Here is a 17,231-nt window from a genome sequence, read left to right as displayed (position 1 = left end):
AAGAATGATTCCTCCAATAAAGACATTACACTCCAAATCTGCTTAACGACCGCTCCGTGGACAGTAATGGTTTCAAATTGAACTTTGCCCACGGGGACACTCTGTATGTGTGTGTGTGGGTGTGTTTTTGAAATTGCAACAGAATATGAGAGTAAGGGTACAGTATCTGTGTTGTGTGGCAGACAGAAAGTGTGAAGGATGAAAATGAGTTTTTACAAAGACCTGAATACAAATCCAGACAAGATAAATGCAGTGTGTTAAAAAAATTCACTGTGGTGTTTGTGTGCCTTATGAGAAGCTGTGTACCTTTAAATTGTCTTTCTATTTCTATGACAAAATATAAGCTTTTATTGTTTTGCGTCGCCTTTAGCCCCGCTACTGTGCAGCAGGACCATCTCATAAGAACACCAAAGGTCAGTAGAGATGCGATCCCTTCATGAAACCTCATGCCCTGTCATATTGTTACATATCTGCCTTGTGTTTCAAGGGTGTATGAAGAAATGTGGCTTTAATTAAATAGTACTCCAACTTTCTACAGGTCAATCTGCCAATGCAGCTTGACCCCAAGCTAAACCAGGTTGCCACAGATTTTTTTGGACGTGTTGAAAAATCAATATATCTTGGCCTGCCGTAAGCTTAAAGTGGCTGACTTGGCAAGGAGTTGGGCTAACTTTCAGATTTCAGCTAATAATCATTTGGCCACTTGGGGGCACTTGTTGACAGAGTATAGAGCATCAACATTTCAGCCCCAGATGTCCAGGCAATAATAAATTAATTATATACTTGTGTATATATATATATACAATTTATGTACTGATTAGAAAGCAGTAGATGTTTCACAAACTGTCTTCACTTTTGCATTCACACAAAATGTGTTTTTAAATAAGCTATCATGATTCGCAGGATAAGTAACAGTGTGACAACAGCTTCAGTGGAACAATTTTCTCTCATTATGCTTTAGTTTTGTTTTTGTTTTTTTACCTATGTTTTGCCTCTGCTCTCTTATTTCAGTCTCTTTCCCTCTCTCTGCACATCAAGCGTGAAGGAGTCTCTCCCACTTCACCCTCTCGGCCATCTGAGGAACCCCACTCAGACCGATACCAGGTACTGGTTCGAAACGTTACACAATTTGTGTCAAGCTGATAAAATTGGTGTTATTTAATCTCTTCCCGTTGATGTGTAACTACCTTTGGACTATTTCTCTGAAAAACATGCACTAAATAAACCTAAAAGACCAGCCCGATATACCTCATATGAAAGAGAATATTTTATCTTTACTTTCTTAAATACAAATAAATGTTTTCTTTGCTGATTGTTTATTTGGAAAAAATAATCAAAGTTCAAGCAGCTCCTCCTATTATGAAAGGTTTTGAAAGCTGCCAGCCAGAAGGAATAATCCAAATAAAGCTGCATGTAGATAGACAGAAGAAAGAGGAAATGATGGATTTCAAGCAAGACATCTGACACAGCAGCGGTGTTTTTAAGGGAAATACAAAGTTCTCCTTGTAAGGATACTGGGCTTCCAATAAAGCTTTTAAATTCACAGAGTGCTGTAAACAACACTGAAAGGAAGAAAAAACTAATTTTCCTCTTATGTGACATTTCAGCACAATTCAACAAAACACACCTGTAAGAAGGAGAGATCTGTTAAAAAGGTGCCAAGGTGTTTGCATAATTGTGGAGACCCTTTATTGCTTTGCTGCAGCACATTCTGATTCATTTTCAGCATTGAGTCTTTACTTCAGACCTACCATCAATTACATTGAATCTGATTAAGCAGAGATTAAGCCCAGGTGTTCAAATTTGGTTTTCCATTTTTTTCTACATTTGCTTCCTTTAGGCAAGTTTGTAGACAGGTAACAATCACAATGATCTAACTGATTAAAGGTATCAGTCAGAGAAAGAGTAAAAAAGCAGTTTACGTGCCATGGCAGAATAAAGACAGTTGGCAATAACTGGAGAAATATGGACCATAGTGACAAAAAAGGAAAATTTCTTCAAAATCATTGGATAGACAAAACAGAAGATGGTCAGGAAGGCTGCCAAGAGGCTTAAAGCAAACTGAAGGAGCTGCGGGAATTTCATGTCTCCGTCTGACTGTCATCTAATGTGTTCTCCACATGTTTAGGCCAATCAGCAGGGTTGTGAGAAATTAGACATTTTTTTCCAAAGAAAACTTCCTTGCCTGTATAAAAGTTTCCCAAACCTTGAAAAAGAATTTATGTTTGGTTTTATGTTTTGGGGCATAATTTCAAATGGTAAAGCAACAACACTGAAAACCATACCCCATAGTGAAACATGGGGGTGGCAGCATTATGTTCTGGGGTTGCCTTATGTTTATAGATGGAACAGTGGATAAAAATATGAACAGTTCTAAATGCAAGTCAGTTTTTACCCAAAGCCTACAGATGTCTACTAGAAAGCTGACCATATTATATATATATAAGGTATTTCATTCTACAGTATCACAGTGAGTCCATCCATACATCTAAATCAACAAAAGAATGACCTCATGAGAGGAAAGTTAAAGTTCTGGAAGGACCAAGCAAGGGAGCAGAACTAAAGGTGACAGAAAACGGTCTCTTGAGGAGGGCTTTGGATAAGTGAAATCCTCACAAGATGATACATTTTAGAACTTTTGCAAGGTAGAGTGGGCAAATATAGCCAAGTAAACATGTGAGATGCAGATAGACTACCAAAAAACGAAAGCTGAATTTGGATCAAAACGTGCTTCAACAAAGTCTAAGTTTAGGGGTGTGCACACTTATACAACCAGGTTACCACAGCTTTTTTCTGTTGAATTGTATAGGATAAGTGTAACATTATAAGTAATTGTTTTTATCATAATCCCATTTTGTACACCAAACAAGCATTTTAGCAGAGATGTGTTCACTTTAGAGAGCCTCTGTACTTTCCCACATTTTAATTTGAGCAATCCCCACAGAAGAACGGAGCTTTTATTTTCTCAAATGTTAGTGCTTTAAAAGTTTCTCCTGGTGATGTGACTCACCCCTGTTAAGATTTAGGAGCAATTACAGTAAATCACTGTGGTTAAAATTCAGCATTTCACTTAAATCTAACAGGAGCATAATGACTCAACTCACATCAATATTAGCAAAGCTGAAAATACCTCAGATGATCATATAACAAATGTGATCTTTAGGTGTCTATGTAGAAATCTCTGCATGACTTTTTGTCTTCTGCAGACGCTAAAACCTACACTGTCACATTGATCCTAACTAAATAAATGAGCTAGAGTTTAATGTCTGTATGATGATCTTAATTAATCAATTTATCTTGCTTGTTGCAGACGTTTCTCAGAGTGCGAGCCAACAGACACACAAGACTAAATGGTAAGTTGATGCAAAATGGTCCAAATGTTGTTTCACTGCTTGAGGCTCACTTTGTATCCAACGGAGTGCACTGTTTAAAGTCTGCAGTGTTAGGTGGCTTCTAATTTAAAGAGTTAAGTAATCCGAGTTTCCTTTTCTTCACACACAGGCACCCAGTCATGTGTTTGTTTTTTAAATCCCTCCCTCACTAGTCATGCAGATATCTCCCCTTTTCCCCACACAGTCTCCATTGGCCTAGCGCCCACACGAGCAGAGGAGCTATTAACCTTTTCAATTTTAACCTCTTGATATGTTAACAGTCGATGACCTCTGCTGGTGCAGGTGCTACGTCAAATCCACCCCATTGCGCCCACACAGCGCAGGAGCCCACCTAGACTGCACACAAACTGGTAAGAAACAATGAGAAGATTTTTTTTTTTTCTTCCCAAACATCACGTCTATGTCCTGGGTGTTAAATGAAGAATGCTTTGACACAGGCTAAATGATGTAACGAGGGGATGTTTTATCCAATTAATTTGGTAAATTGTTCCTAAAGATTAGTGATTGGTAAATTTTGATTGTTTGGTGCGTAATTTGCGCTAATCAGAACAATGTTCTAAGTTTAAGAATAAAAATGGTCATAAACATTTTAATTTCAAATCTTCGAATGTGCACGTAAATTGATTTTCTTGCTATTTTAATATGTATGCAATTTGTTGTCATGTAAGGTTTACAACTAATGACCTTACAAAATGGTAATGAATACTTTATTAACACACATTGATCAAAAGTAACTTTTTTTTAAAGAGTGAACTGTACCTGAGCTATAAAACCTGATCTTTATTGCTCAGTAATAATCAACGCTGGGCTCCCAGATCATTAAAAACACTTTTAGCTGATGTTTAGTGTCCCCTGAAATGACAGTTGCGTTTATGCACTTGCAGCTGTAAATGTCATGAATAAAGAGCTGCTGCATTAATCTCTAATGTAATGATCTACAGAGTAAAGCTGGGGGAGGGGAAAAGTAGCTGCCAGTGGGATTTGGTTAGATCTGATCCCTACACAAATCTTTCACAAATGTTTTTTTTTGGCTTTGAGGGGTTAAAAAAATGTCTGAAAGATGCTGCATGTTGCTGCAGTTCTCTAACTGTGAGCTTTGGACATTTTGGCCTACCTCCCTTTCCATCCTACTCTCTGTGTGCAAAGGAAAGATCAACTTTTTTTCCAGAGTTGTTTTTTTCATAGTTCCAACAGTTTAAAACTTCCTCATTGTTGCATTGACTGTAGATACATCCATTTCCTTATTCATGCACATCAACACACATCTTCTGACAATCTTTCTGACTTGAATAGCATGTTCTCCTGTCTTTCCCATTTTAAAACAGTGGCCTATTTGTAATATTAAATTATCAGCATATAATCAGGCAGTAATGACATGTAATAAAGTGATACTGCCATTACCTAAGGCTAAGTCCCATGTCCCGGGGTTTTCTGTCCTTCTACATTGAGAAATGGGACACTCTTCACGAGGCTGATAAAAAAAAAAAAAAACCTTTAATGAGCCCATTAAAGAGTTTGCGAGTAGGTTAAACAAAAAGTTTGTGGTATGCTGTTTTTACACATTTCAGCAACAGACACAGACTGACGCCTGTGGGTTTTTTTGCACGAATAATTTTCATCTGAATAGTGCAGCTCCAATGTTTTAACATTTAAAAAGCAGAATCAAATGTGTTTACGTTTCCTCCCAGTGGCTGTTTGACTGGACAGATCACAATGAGATAAAGTGACTTTTATTTCTAATTAGACCGTGGCAGGCAGGGGAAGTTGGACTAAAGCAACCCACAGGTGAAGCAGGGTACACCTCAGACTTCCACTATAAGACAGACTCCTGTCACCTGCACAAATACTCAGATGATTGTGCAGTCATGGGGTGTAGAGATGGACAGGAAGCTGAGTACAGGCTTTGTGGAATGGTGTGGAAACAATCATCTCATCTTGAATGTGAATAAAACAAAAGAGATGATTGTAGATTTTAAGAGAAACAGGAATAGGTAAAACACTATTTCCATCATGGGAGAAGAAGTGGAGGTGGTGGCGGAATATAAATACCTCAGTGTTCACCTGGACAACAGACTCCAGTCTGTTGTCCAGGTGAAGATGCAACCGTGAAGCCGTCTACAAGAAAGGACACAGCAGACTGTACATTTAATTTCCCTTTGGGATTAATAAAGTATTTCTAAATTGAAGGAACCGAGGAACTGTTTCTAATAGCCATTTTTAGTTTGCAAGTTTAAAAACAGAAAAAATACAAAATATCGGGGAGTGTACAGGTCCTTCTCAAAATATTAGCATATTGTGATAAAGTTCCTTATTTTCCATAATGTAATGATGAAAATTTAACATTCATATATTTTACATTCATTGCACACTAACTGAAATATTTCAGGTCTTTTATTGTCTTAATACGGATGATTTTGGCATACAGCTCATGAAAACCCAAAATTCCTGTCTCACAAAATTAGCATATCATTAAAAGGGTCTCTAAACGAGCTATGAACCTAATCATCTGAATCAACGAGTTAACTCTAAACACCTGCAAAAGATTCCTGAGGCCTTTAAAACTCCCAGCCTGGTTCATCACTCAAAACCCCAATCATGGGTAAGACTGCCGACCTGACTGCTGTCCAGAAGGCCACTATTGACACCCTCAAGCAAGAGGGTAAGACACAGAAAGAAATTTCTGAACGAATAGGCTGTTCCCAGAGTGCTGTATCAAGGCACCTCAGTGGGAAGTCTGTGGGAAGGAAAAAGTGTGGCAGAAAACGCTGCACAACGAGAAGAAGTGACCGGACCCTGAGGAAGATTGTGGAGAAGGGCCGATTCCAGACCTTGGGGGATCTATGGAAGCAGTGGACTGCGTCTGGAGTAGAAACATCCAGAGCCACCGTGCACAGGTGTGTGCAGGAAATGGGCTACAGGTGCTGCATTCCCCAGGTCAAGCCACTTTTGAACCAGAAACAGCGGCAGAAGCGCCTGACCTGGGCTACAGAGAAGCAGCACTGGACTGTTGCTCAGTGGTCCAAAGTACTTTTTTTGGATGAAAGCAAATTCTGCATGTCATTCGGAAATCAAGGTGCCAGAGTCTGGAGGAAGACTGGGGAGAAGGAAATGCCAAAATGCCAGAAGTCCAGTGTCAAGTACCCACAGTCAGTGATGGTCTGGGGTGCCGTGTCAGCTGCTGGTGTTGGTCCACTGTGTTTTATCAAGGGCAGGGTCAATGCAGCTAGCTATCAGGAGATTTTGGAGCACTTCATGCTTCCATCTGCTGAAAAGCTTTATGGAGATGAAGATTTCATTTTTCAGCACGACCTGGCACCTGCTCACAGTGCCAAAACCACTGGTAAATGGTTTACTGACCATGGTATCACTGTGCTCAATTGGCCTGCCAACTCTCCTGACCTGAACCCCATAGAGAATCTGTGGGATATTGTGAAGAGAACGTTGAGAGACTCAAGACCCAACACTCTGGATGAGCTAAAGGCCGCTATCGAAGCATCCTGGGCCTCCATAAGACCTCAGCAGTGCCACAGGCTGATTGCCTCCATGCCACGCCGCATTGAAGCAGTCATTTCTGCCAAAGGATTCCCGACCAAGTATTGAGTGCATAACTGTACATGATTATTTGAAGGTTGACGTTTTTTGTATTAAAACACTTTTCTTTTATTGGTCAGATGAAATATGCTAATTTTGTGAGATAGGAATTTTGGGTTTTCATGAGCTGTATGCCAAAATCATCCGTATTAAGACAATAAAAGACCTGAAATATTTCAGTTAGTGTGCAATGAATCTAAAATATATGAATGTTACATTTTCATCATTACATTATGGAAAATAATGAACTTTATCACAATATGCTAATTTTTTGAGAAGGACCTGTATATTTTTCAGAATAAAGAGGTCAGAGTTTTTTACTCAATTGCTTTTGAACCACCACCTTTAAAAAAAAAAAACCTAACATAACTTTTTTTCCCCATTTCTCTTCTTGTGACAGCAAATTTAAATCAGAGAAATACTACACTGCTTTTCACTCTTTTTTTGGTAATTGTGAGGAACTGAAATGACCAAATAATCAATATTCATTCTAATGGTTGTTGTGATGGTAAAATACTTTCAACTGAGAAAATTTGTTTTCTTAGATATTTTTCATAGCAATTAAAATAAATGATCTGTGGTACCAAACATAACCCTTATATATATATATATATATATATATATATATATTTATATATATATATGTATATATATACATATAGAGGACCGATGCTCCTAGCTGACACCTCACACTGCTGCTACGGTCGAGGTGTGTTAGCCTTTACTGGGCTTTATAGCCAGCTATAATGAGCTTCTAAATACATGTCAGAGAGGCAAAATGAGGACTGGGGAGAAGGTACTCCTCTGTTGATTAATCAGTCTCACTCTCTCTTTCTCTCTTTGTTTGATGAGCTCTTCCTCATCTATGACCATCTCTTTAACCCTCATTATGTGTGCTAGGATGGCGGTGCTTGGGTCACGGCCATGCCCAGCATCCCCGTCTGACTGGGGCCCACTGTCATCCAACTCGAATTAAAGGGCTCTAAAACCTAATGTCCCCTCATGTGAATAGCAGAGAGTTAGGTCGCAGCGGGAGAGGAGGTGCTGTTGGTGTTCTGTCTTGTTAACTTTAATATTGTCAGTGGGGACAGTGTCAGCTGAGATGACAGAAAAGGGGCCTGCTCTTACATTTGAAAACGTTATGCAGCTCATCTGATTCATTCATTAAGGAATGAACTATGATCAGCCTTATTTTAAAGTGGCAGACTGCATGTTTCCTCAAACTGGTCAAATTAATGTTGAAATCCCTTCATATCCCACATGTCTTTTAAATCTTCATGTTATTAACAACATTACTACAAAAGGTAATGATGTTAAAATCTGTGTTCAAAGGATGGACAGCAAAAGTGTGTTTACGTAAAAAGGGTGTTTAGACATTTTTTGATATTAAAAGCCTTAGATGAAGGTGAAATCTTTTTTCACTGGTACAGTAAAAACTGGTTGATGAATAAATAAATGATTAATTGTTATTATTATTTAAGTAGCCCTTGGTAAAAATGTAAAAAAGCTTGAAAATAAATCAGCATTTTGATGCCACAGAATACTTTAACACTGACATTTTAGAAAAACAGGACCTTTAATTTTTGTAAATTACTTGAGAAAATAACTTCAGATTTACCAGTATCTGTTTCCGACTAAATTACTCATGTTACTGTAATCACCTCTTATAAAATAAATGTAACTAAAGTATTTTTTACAATTTATAACTAACTCTTTAAAGATAATCTGACTAAATAGGAACTTTTAATTCAATTCAATTCAGTTCAATTCAAAAATACTTTATTAATCCCAAAAGGAAATTAAATTAGTATTTAGCTTACTTTTTTGGGGGGTAAAATATATGGACAAGCATACATGTACAGCAGGCTATAATCAGAGGCAAACGCACTTTCGTTCTCTTTTCCTTGATTATGCTTGGACACCTATTATGGTACAGCTAAAAATGATTGGCTAAGAGCATTCCAATGCCCTCTTTTCCACTCCACTCGGCCAGCTTTGGGAGCAGTTCCAGTACTATGTTTTCCGCATTTTCAAATCATTAACCATGTCTGGAGGCTGAAAGATGAGAAAAAGGACACCATGTCAGCTTACTGAATTACACGCAGATGGGGCGTGTTGTGTTTAATAACTACTTAAAATTAGTTGATCACACACAAAACCAGCTGTTCATAAGCAAAAACATTTCGTCCTAACACACAAAACAATACCCGTGCAGAATCAGATGCAAATCAACGACCTGCCTGTCCCTCCATGGGTCATTAGAGTATTGTTTGGCATGAGTTGTTTACTTGGTTACTTGGATCCTGATGGGACTGCTTATGCCATTTATTTGGACTGAGTTTCAAAGTCAGGATGTAGGTGGAGGAAAGCTGAAACTGCAACCCTGCCCCTCGATGCAGTGTCGGTTTCTCTCTTTTGACAAAGATGGCTGCCTTTACCCCTCTTTCATGCCATCTGTCCTCTCAATCTAAAATCTAAAAATGATTGTCATCAATAGTGTGTCCTTTTCTCTTGAAATGCTAGTGGAATGCTGAATCTTTCCCAGAGCTGCTGGCTTTGCTGTGCGTAGGGACGCGTTCCAGGGATAAGCTTTTCATTTCTTACCATTTCAAAAGGAAAGGTTTGCTACTTGGACCTTAACTGAAAATGTGTGCTTTGGGCAGATGAAATTGATTTTCAGCAGCAAACACTAAAAGTGAGGCTACCTTAAAACAAATGTTGAATATCTGGAAAAGCACCTTATTGTCACGATGTTGTTTGCGGGCGGACCAAAGTACAGACAAGAGCTGGGCAGCAGCATGTTGTAAAAGGTTTTAGCTTTATTTCCAGAGGTTTTCAAAAGAAACCAAACAAGGCACTGCAGATACAAACAAAGTCCTAATCCAAAAACTTACAAGAGGTTCTGCAGGCACATGGAAAAAACTCAGCACGAATACGTGGGTTGAGAACGGGGTATGACAAACACAAGGAACCAGCCACAAACAAAGACACAAAACCAACTAATATACTGAGGGATAACAAAGGGCAGGTAATCAGAGAAAACAGGGAACAGGTGTGACAAGGAGGCAGGGAGGCAGAAGGAACAGGTGAAACAAATACAAGACTGAGGATGGGCAAAGTAACTAATAAACAAATAAACAGAAACACAGACCAAGCAAACCTATAGACAAAGATAAATAATCACATGGGGAATAAGAAAACTAGAATAATCATGACTAAAGTAAACAGAGAAACTAGAGGGAACATAGAAACAACAATAACAACCTAAGAACAAACAAAGAACCTATAAAGAAAACCTGAATACAAAAGTAAACAAACCTAACCACACTGACTGAATTAACTGGAAAGGAAACAGAAAATAAACTAGTAAACAAGAAGAGTGCAAAGGAATAAATAAAACACAATTAACCACAAAGATACTAAAGAAAAATAAAACTAGAGAATCCAGGGAAGACCAAGAACTGTAATAATTACAATAACAATAATAATAAACCATACAAAGTAATAAGAAAACAACCATAAAACAACTTAAGAAGTAAACACTAGAGGGAAGAGGGAGAAAAGAAAACATGATACAAAAACCAAAATAGAAAAATCTAAGCAAAAGGTAAACAAACACAAAGCCACAAACAAAGTCAAAAAATGTCACTCCGTGATACTTATGCCTACTGTTCAGTACAGTGGAGGATCCATGATGCTGTGGGCCTGGAAACCGTGGATGGCATCATGGATGCTGTAAAATAGCAAGACACTCTATTTACAGATCTGGTGGACGACGGGTGCCAGTTATAAAAAATAGCTTAAGCTTAGGCAAAATAAAAAAATGATCATGGTCACTATTTCCTTTTCGACAACAAAATGTACTATAGTAACTACTACTGTTTCTCATTATTTTTGGATGCCTTTGGTTTGGTTATAGTTTAATTTGTGCTTAGTTGGACGGTAATCTCATGTACAGTTAGTTTTAAGTGGGTGTAAACCAAAATCATAATAAAGTTAAGGTTATTACATTTACATGCTTACTATGAATAAGTTGTCTTGATGTTATACAGCACATTAAATAGGCACAGATCATTATATTGGTGAGTGGGACATGTTCTTTAAATCTCCAACGTATGAGTAAATCAAACAATTACATGTTGCTGTAACATGTTACATTTAGTGGGAATAAAACCTACTGGAGTTTGTTGAAGAATGTGGTCAAATTTAAACTATTTTTCACTGGCATTACATCATTAATGTCACCAAAAAGTAAACCTTTTCTATTTTATCTAATAGATGTTTCATGTAATCAGTTTGTTCATGAGGACTTCATTTATTCACATTGCTAAACGTATCAAAATCCACCCATCTGTCTGTCTTCTGTCTGTTTCCAGTCAGGATCGGGAAGCTTAGGAGGAGAAAACCTGAAGAAGGACAGGTACTCTTGTTAACTTGGCATAAAACACAGATAAAAGCATTTATTTCCCTGACATTTCCCTATGGTCTCAGAATAATACATGTAACATGTAGCCTACTGATCTCCGCTTGAGAGAATGTCAGGGGTCCGAATGCAAAGACTCTGTTGAGAAGATTTGTTCACCTGGCATCAGGATCACTGTCAGTCCCCTGTGTATCCATGTGAAAACACCATCAGCTTGAAAAACACAGATGCAGATACGTAGCTCCTGGCTGTGGGGGGACATTCATGTAGATGGTGAAGCCTTGTGCTTGTTCCAGGAGGCTTCAGCAGACTTTGTGCCGGTGGAGGACGAGTGGAATGAGAGGAGAAGGACGCAGATGACAGCTATAGGGTTTAAAGGTAAGCATGAACCTGTGCCTGCATGGATGTGTGTGTAGGATCTTATTCAGTGGAGGGTGAATGATGTGGCTGTGTGGCAGTTGAAGAACCACTGAACTTTTCAGTCCAAATTATGGCAGGGAAAGGTGCCCTGAAGGCCCCCTTAAAAGTAACAGTTTCTTTTGGCAGGAAGGAAAGCTGTGATCTGCAAACTAGCTTCGTATCTGTGACTGAAAGGAACAAACATTACCTTTCTCTCTTAACTGTGAAATAAGAAAATAGTTTTTCAAAAGAAAAGCCATCATACAGCAGAAAAAAACTGTTTTGTTTAGGTTTATATACAATATACTTTCATCAGGTGCAACGCTGGTGAGCACAACTTCTAAGGAGTGTCGGGACAGCGACGCAGACCTGGACGTTGATGGAGACGATACTCTGGAGTATGGAAGAGTGCAGTATCCTTTTACACTGAATGTAAATATAAAAAAAAAAAAAACATTTGGTTGCATGTTTGAGTATGCAGGGAAGTGAGAAAATTAAGGATTGCTGCAAAGTCATCAACTTGATGCAGTCAGATAGGCTTCCTTAGATAACTTTTTATCAGCTGGCATTAAGTGATTTGTACCCAACTATCAATAGAGTCAAACTGCAAAGCAGGCTAAAGCTTTGTTAGACCCCTTTTAACTGGGGCACGTTCACCAGAACACATCTGCTGTGGCCTACTAAAATCAATGGATCACATTTCTAAAGCCCATGAACATACTCAATGTCCACAAAGATCTTTCTGTTTTGGCTGTTTTTAACAAAATTATTTATAATTTAAGTTTTATTCTTTGAGGTGCTGCTTTACGTGTAGAGGATTTTTTGTGTCTGTCTACTTCTAACAAAGGGCATAAAGATTTACTTTAAAAACTGCAGGAAAGTCCGACTCTAGAAAATAGAAAGGTAAAAGGAAAGATTATGCAGATGAGATACACGTGCACATGGTTTCACCTGTTTTATTGATTTCAAATCGAAATGAGAGAACTATTTTACAGAAAGATCCTGTTGTACTGGAGAAGACTTGAGACCTGTAAGTGTCATAGTCTAAAGTTTTTGTGGACCAAAGTGCAGAGGCAGGCGAGGAGATGGGATGTCAAGTAGAACGATGATTTATTAAGAAAACTCCGGCTAAACAGAAGGCAGGCAGACAGGCAGGGTGTAACAGAGAGTTTACAGGAGTCCAGGTCTGACAGAGTATGAGAAACAATTGGGAAGGTGATGCAACAAACCAGCGGGGAACAAAGAAAACAGGCCAACTAATGTACAGAGGGAAATGAGTGTGGAACAATAGACAGGTAATCATTCGAACAAGAGACAGGTGTGACATGGCTAGCAGGGAGGCTGAAGGACAGGTGAAACTAATACAAAACTAAACCATGGGAGAAGGGACTAAATAACAAACTCAGAGAAACAGATCTAAGAAAACTATAACAACCTGGAAAATAAGAACCAACAAGATAACCAGAAGACATAGAGGAAGACCTAACTGAAAAGTAAACAAACCCAAACAAATACTGACTGAACTAACTGGGAGGGAAGCAGAGAAAGCGATGACATGGTATAAATACAAATCAAAATGTAAACAACAGGTGGACAGCAAACAATAACTAAAATCTAACCTACCAGAAGGAACTGAAACAATAGAGACTAACACGGGGAACTAAACTAGGGATAAGGCTGGGAAGAACTACTAATATAAAGGGAAACAAACACTGAGTAAATAATAACTGAAGGGGAACTAATGACAAGAGGAGGAACAGGGAAAAGAAACTAATAAACTAGAAGAGTGCACCAAGAAAAAATGACCTAACAATAAACAAGCATAGAAACACTAAGCAGGAAACTAAACTAGAAAACCCGAAGAAGCAAAGAGAGCTGTAATAATAATCAGGAGAAAACCATTCTAAGTAATTAATAAATGAGAAAGCAACCACCAGGGGACTATGGGCAAGGGGAGAAAGAACTACTAAAACTAGGAGGCAGGAGAGAGAACAAAACTATCAGGGAACAGAAGAAAAAAATGAACATAACTGCTAAACCCAAAGGAAAAGAAACATCTACCTGAAAAGTAAACGAACACAATACCACAACAAAGTCCAAAATGGCAGATCCTGACAGTAAGTCTTTAACCCATGAAATTATTATGAAAACAGGTAAAAGTTGTTTATTTTAAATAAATTATCTTTCCTTTTATGAGCAATCTAGTTTTTTTTATATGTTTGTGGTCCATTCATAACAAAACAAGACTTAAAACAAAATAAATAAATCAAATAAAACAAAAATATAAATCTGCTAATTAACACAAGATTTTTTCTTTGCATTTTTACCTGTACCCGTGCCTTTGTCAGGATGAGTATGGCAGTGATAATAAAGAGCATAGCAACCAAATCTACTATAGTCTACTATAAAACACAGCCCCTGATTGCATGCAAAAGGATCTGAGTCTGACTTGACTGTATTGAATAAACTGGATTGATCTGAATTGGATTCTGTATAGGGCTGCATGGTGGCGCAGTTGTTAGCACTGTTTCCTTGCAGCAAGAAGGTCCAGAGTTTGAATCCTGGCCTGGTGCCTTTCTGCATGGAGCTTGTATGTTCTCCCTATGGATGTATGGGTTCTCCCAGCATACCTCCCATAGTCTAAAAGCAGGGACTGTTGGAGGTACCCAAGCTGTTAGGTTTTTTGGTTACTCTAAACTGCCCTTAGAAGTCAGTGTCTGCATGTATGGTTGAGATGGGCGGACGACCTGTCCAGGGTGTACCCCGCCTCTCGTCCAATTACTACTGGAGATAGGCAGAAAACGCTTTCAACATGCAATAAATGTTTTTTTCTTAGCTCTCATTTTCAGGTCATCCCCTGGTTTTTGCCAACTGCATGCGCGGAAATTCAGAAAATAAATAAAAACACGTCGTGGGTCTGTTGGATGTCTGTGCCTCAAAGGTTGACTGCACAATATTGCTCTCTAAGTTGTACTACTTACCTTTTCTTCCTATTTTGTTTCTTTTTACATTTTTATTGTCACCATGAAGAAAAACACATCACATAAAAAATAATAAAGACAGAAAAAGAGCTCAAATAAATGCGTTGCAAAGCTGAACATAAAAGGTTTTCCAAGTTCATCCTAATACAAAATAATAAAGCAATAACTAATACAAATATATATTAACATGTAAAAGACAATGATTTAATCATCATGAGTTTAAACCTTATTCTTTTCTTGAATTTACTACCTTCTAAATATTTTTTCTGAATAAATACATGCATACCTAAAACTGCTATTAAATTATCATATATCAACATTGTTTTCTGTTTTTTTTCCATAAATGTCTTTAAGAACTTCAGACTTGCACCAAACCACAATCAGGATTTTAAAATTTTTAAAGTCAGCTTAATTACAGAATTGAATGGATAGCATCAGTATTTTTTATGTCCTGCTTGACACCATCATTACCAAAAATGCCCAAAAACATCAATTAAAAAGAATGTTTCATCTCGCTGTAATTACAGCAAAAACATGCATTCCACAATGTTAGCTTTTAATTTAAAGGAACCGTAGTAATATTTAATATTTTTACTATAGTACTATATCAAGTCTGAGGTTGTTTAGCACATTTATGAAAAAAGACAAAAAAATATTGATGTATGATGTTTTTTTGTTGAGCACATTTTTGTCACAAAGTTTTTTTGAGGGTGCAAAATGCAAAACAAGAGAAGAAAAGTTGTGTAAGAGCAGGTCATTCGTTTTCAAAAATGTGACTCGAGAGAAGAAAAAAAATTTGCCACAAGCTGTTACACAGCCAAAATAATCAGTCAATCAAAAAACAATTTGAAAAGAAACAGAGGGGGGGGGGATAAGCACTAAAATCATGTCTGAAGGGTTATCACCTGTTAACAGCATTGTATTTGTTCTCTAAATATGTTGCTTGTTGTGTGTTTTTCCTGACTGCGGTTTGCAGATACACTGAGACAGATGTGATCCCCTGCTCAGGAGAAAGCTCCAAAGAGCCAGCAGCAAAGTATGAATTTCCTAGTGACAACCAATTCACATTAAATAGTCAATTAAATAAAAACTATCTATACTCCTTTGATTTTTTGACATGTAATTATATTTGTAATACTGCTTAGCCTTTTAACACATGGTTTGGTTGTGTCTCAGTAGCAGCGTGTTGCCCGATTCCAGACCGAAGCTCGACTTTCCCAAATGGCCAAATGATGGTCAGTTACACCATGTGGGAAAAATATAAAACTAAATTTTAACACGATTTCTCTGAAATACTTGGTCATGTGTTTTAAAAGATTTAAAGTGTTTATTTAATTATTTGTCTACTTTTTCAAACAGGGAGTCCTTCTACAAGCAGTAGAGAGAAGCAGGACACCAGTGTAGCCAGTCTTCCCAGAACCTGCAGAAACGCAGAGATAGAGCTGTAAGTTTGGCTTTTTATCATGTGATCACCTGTCACTTTGAAACCGAAAAATGTCATCAAATAGATCTGTCATCCTACACAGTTCAACATGTTGCATTTTAGCTGTGCAGCACTCAGGAATTCATTTGGTTTTGAGGTTTATATCAAAGTAATTATAAAGAAATGAAAGCTGAATGTTCACCAGGGAGCTGATGGTGGTAGTGACACCACTTTTCCCAGCATGCATAAGGTGAATGGACAGTGTGGAACATTTTCAGGTGTGAAGAAGCTGATCAGAGCTGAGCAGGTGTGACCATGCCTCTCTGCAAACAGTATTTTGGCGGCTCGGCTCTCCATCAGATCAGACTAGCTGCCCCCCACTGCTCCCAGCGTATGATATACAACACTGTATAAATGTGATGATCTCATCCATCAAGGTCCTTGCAGGCCATGCAAGCATGTACACATTACATCATTCTTAGTGCATTGTGTCCCGCCTGTACAGTCTGTTTGCACATACAGTCTATCCTGTAATTGTTTCATGTTTGTATGAGAACAACCCCCCCCCCCCCCCCCCCCAGCCCCTGTCTCCTTCCTATGATAAATGAGACAGCCAAAGCAGGCAATGTGATTGCTGCTAAATTTCATGCTCAGTGTCCATGTTGGCCAGCGAATAATTTAATCTGTCTTCAGTTTTATAAATGACTCTCCAGAGTCAGCGTAACTCACGCACCTTTTGCTCTGCCATGCTGTCACTGAGCGCGCTCAGCTCTGGGTGTGTATGTGTGTGTGCACGCAGGTTTTCAGAGGACTCCACGCCGACAACCCTGGACACGCTTAAAGCTCGGATCCGAGACTTGGAGAAACAGCTGTCTAAAGGAGACAGATTTAAATGCCTCATCTGCATGGTGAATATGATAGCAAATTAAACCAACAGAGCAGAGACGCAGAAAGGAAAGAGTGCAGCAATGCCAAAACTGCTGAAAACCCTGCAGGGACTTGTGCTTAGGGCTATAAATCTG

General features: G+C 38.3%; 1 protein-coding gene across 4 annotated transcripts in view; it reads left to right on the top strand.

Moving 5' to 3' along the window:
• The window catches only part of rnf220b (ring finger protein 220b), a 52,791-nt gene that overhangs the window by 31,137 nt on the left and 4,423 nt on the right, over positions 1–17,231 (top strand). For 3 of the 4 annotated variants that reach the window (XM_047374158.1, XM_047374159.1, XM_047374156.1), the window contains exons 4-14: positions 371–413; positions 1,012–1,104; positions 3,311–3,353; positions 3,653–3,742; positions 11,360–11,403; positions 11,703–11,784; positions 12,122–12,218; positions 15,763–15,822; positions 15,963–16,021; positions 16,146–16,230; positions 17,009–17,117. In XM_047374158.1, the coding sequence (XP_047230114.1) occupies positions 371–413; positions 1,012–1,104; positions 3,311–3,353; positions 3,653–3,742; positions 11,360–11,403; positions 11,703–11,784; positions 12,122–12,218; positions 15,763–15,822; positions 15,963–16,021; positions 16,146–16,230; positions 17,009–17,117 (805 nt within the window). The remainder of the gene's footprint in view (positions 1–370; positions 414–1,011; positions 1,105–3,310; positions 3,354–3,652; positions 3,743–11,359; positions 11,404–11,702; positions 11,785–12,121; positions 12,219–15,762; positions 15,823–15,962; positions 16,022–16,145; positions 16,231–17,008; positions 17,118–17,231) is intronic. The other variant, XM_047374160.1, reaches the window with a different exon arrangement.

Source organism: Girardinichthys multiradiatus, chromosome 9 (assembly GCF_021462225.1).
Source record: "Girardinichthys multiradiatus isolate DD_20200921_A chromosome 9, DD_fGirMul_XY1, whole genome shotgun sequence".
NCBI classification, from domain to species: domain Eukaryota; kingdom Metazoa; phylum Chordata; class Actinopteri; order Cyprinodontiformes; family Goodeidae; genus Girardinichthys; species Girardinichthys multiradiatus.
Note: the sequence above shows the minus strand (reverse complement) of the source record. Positions and strands in the feature narration are given on the sequence as shown.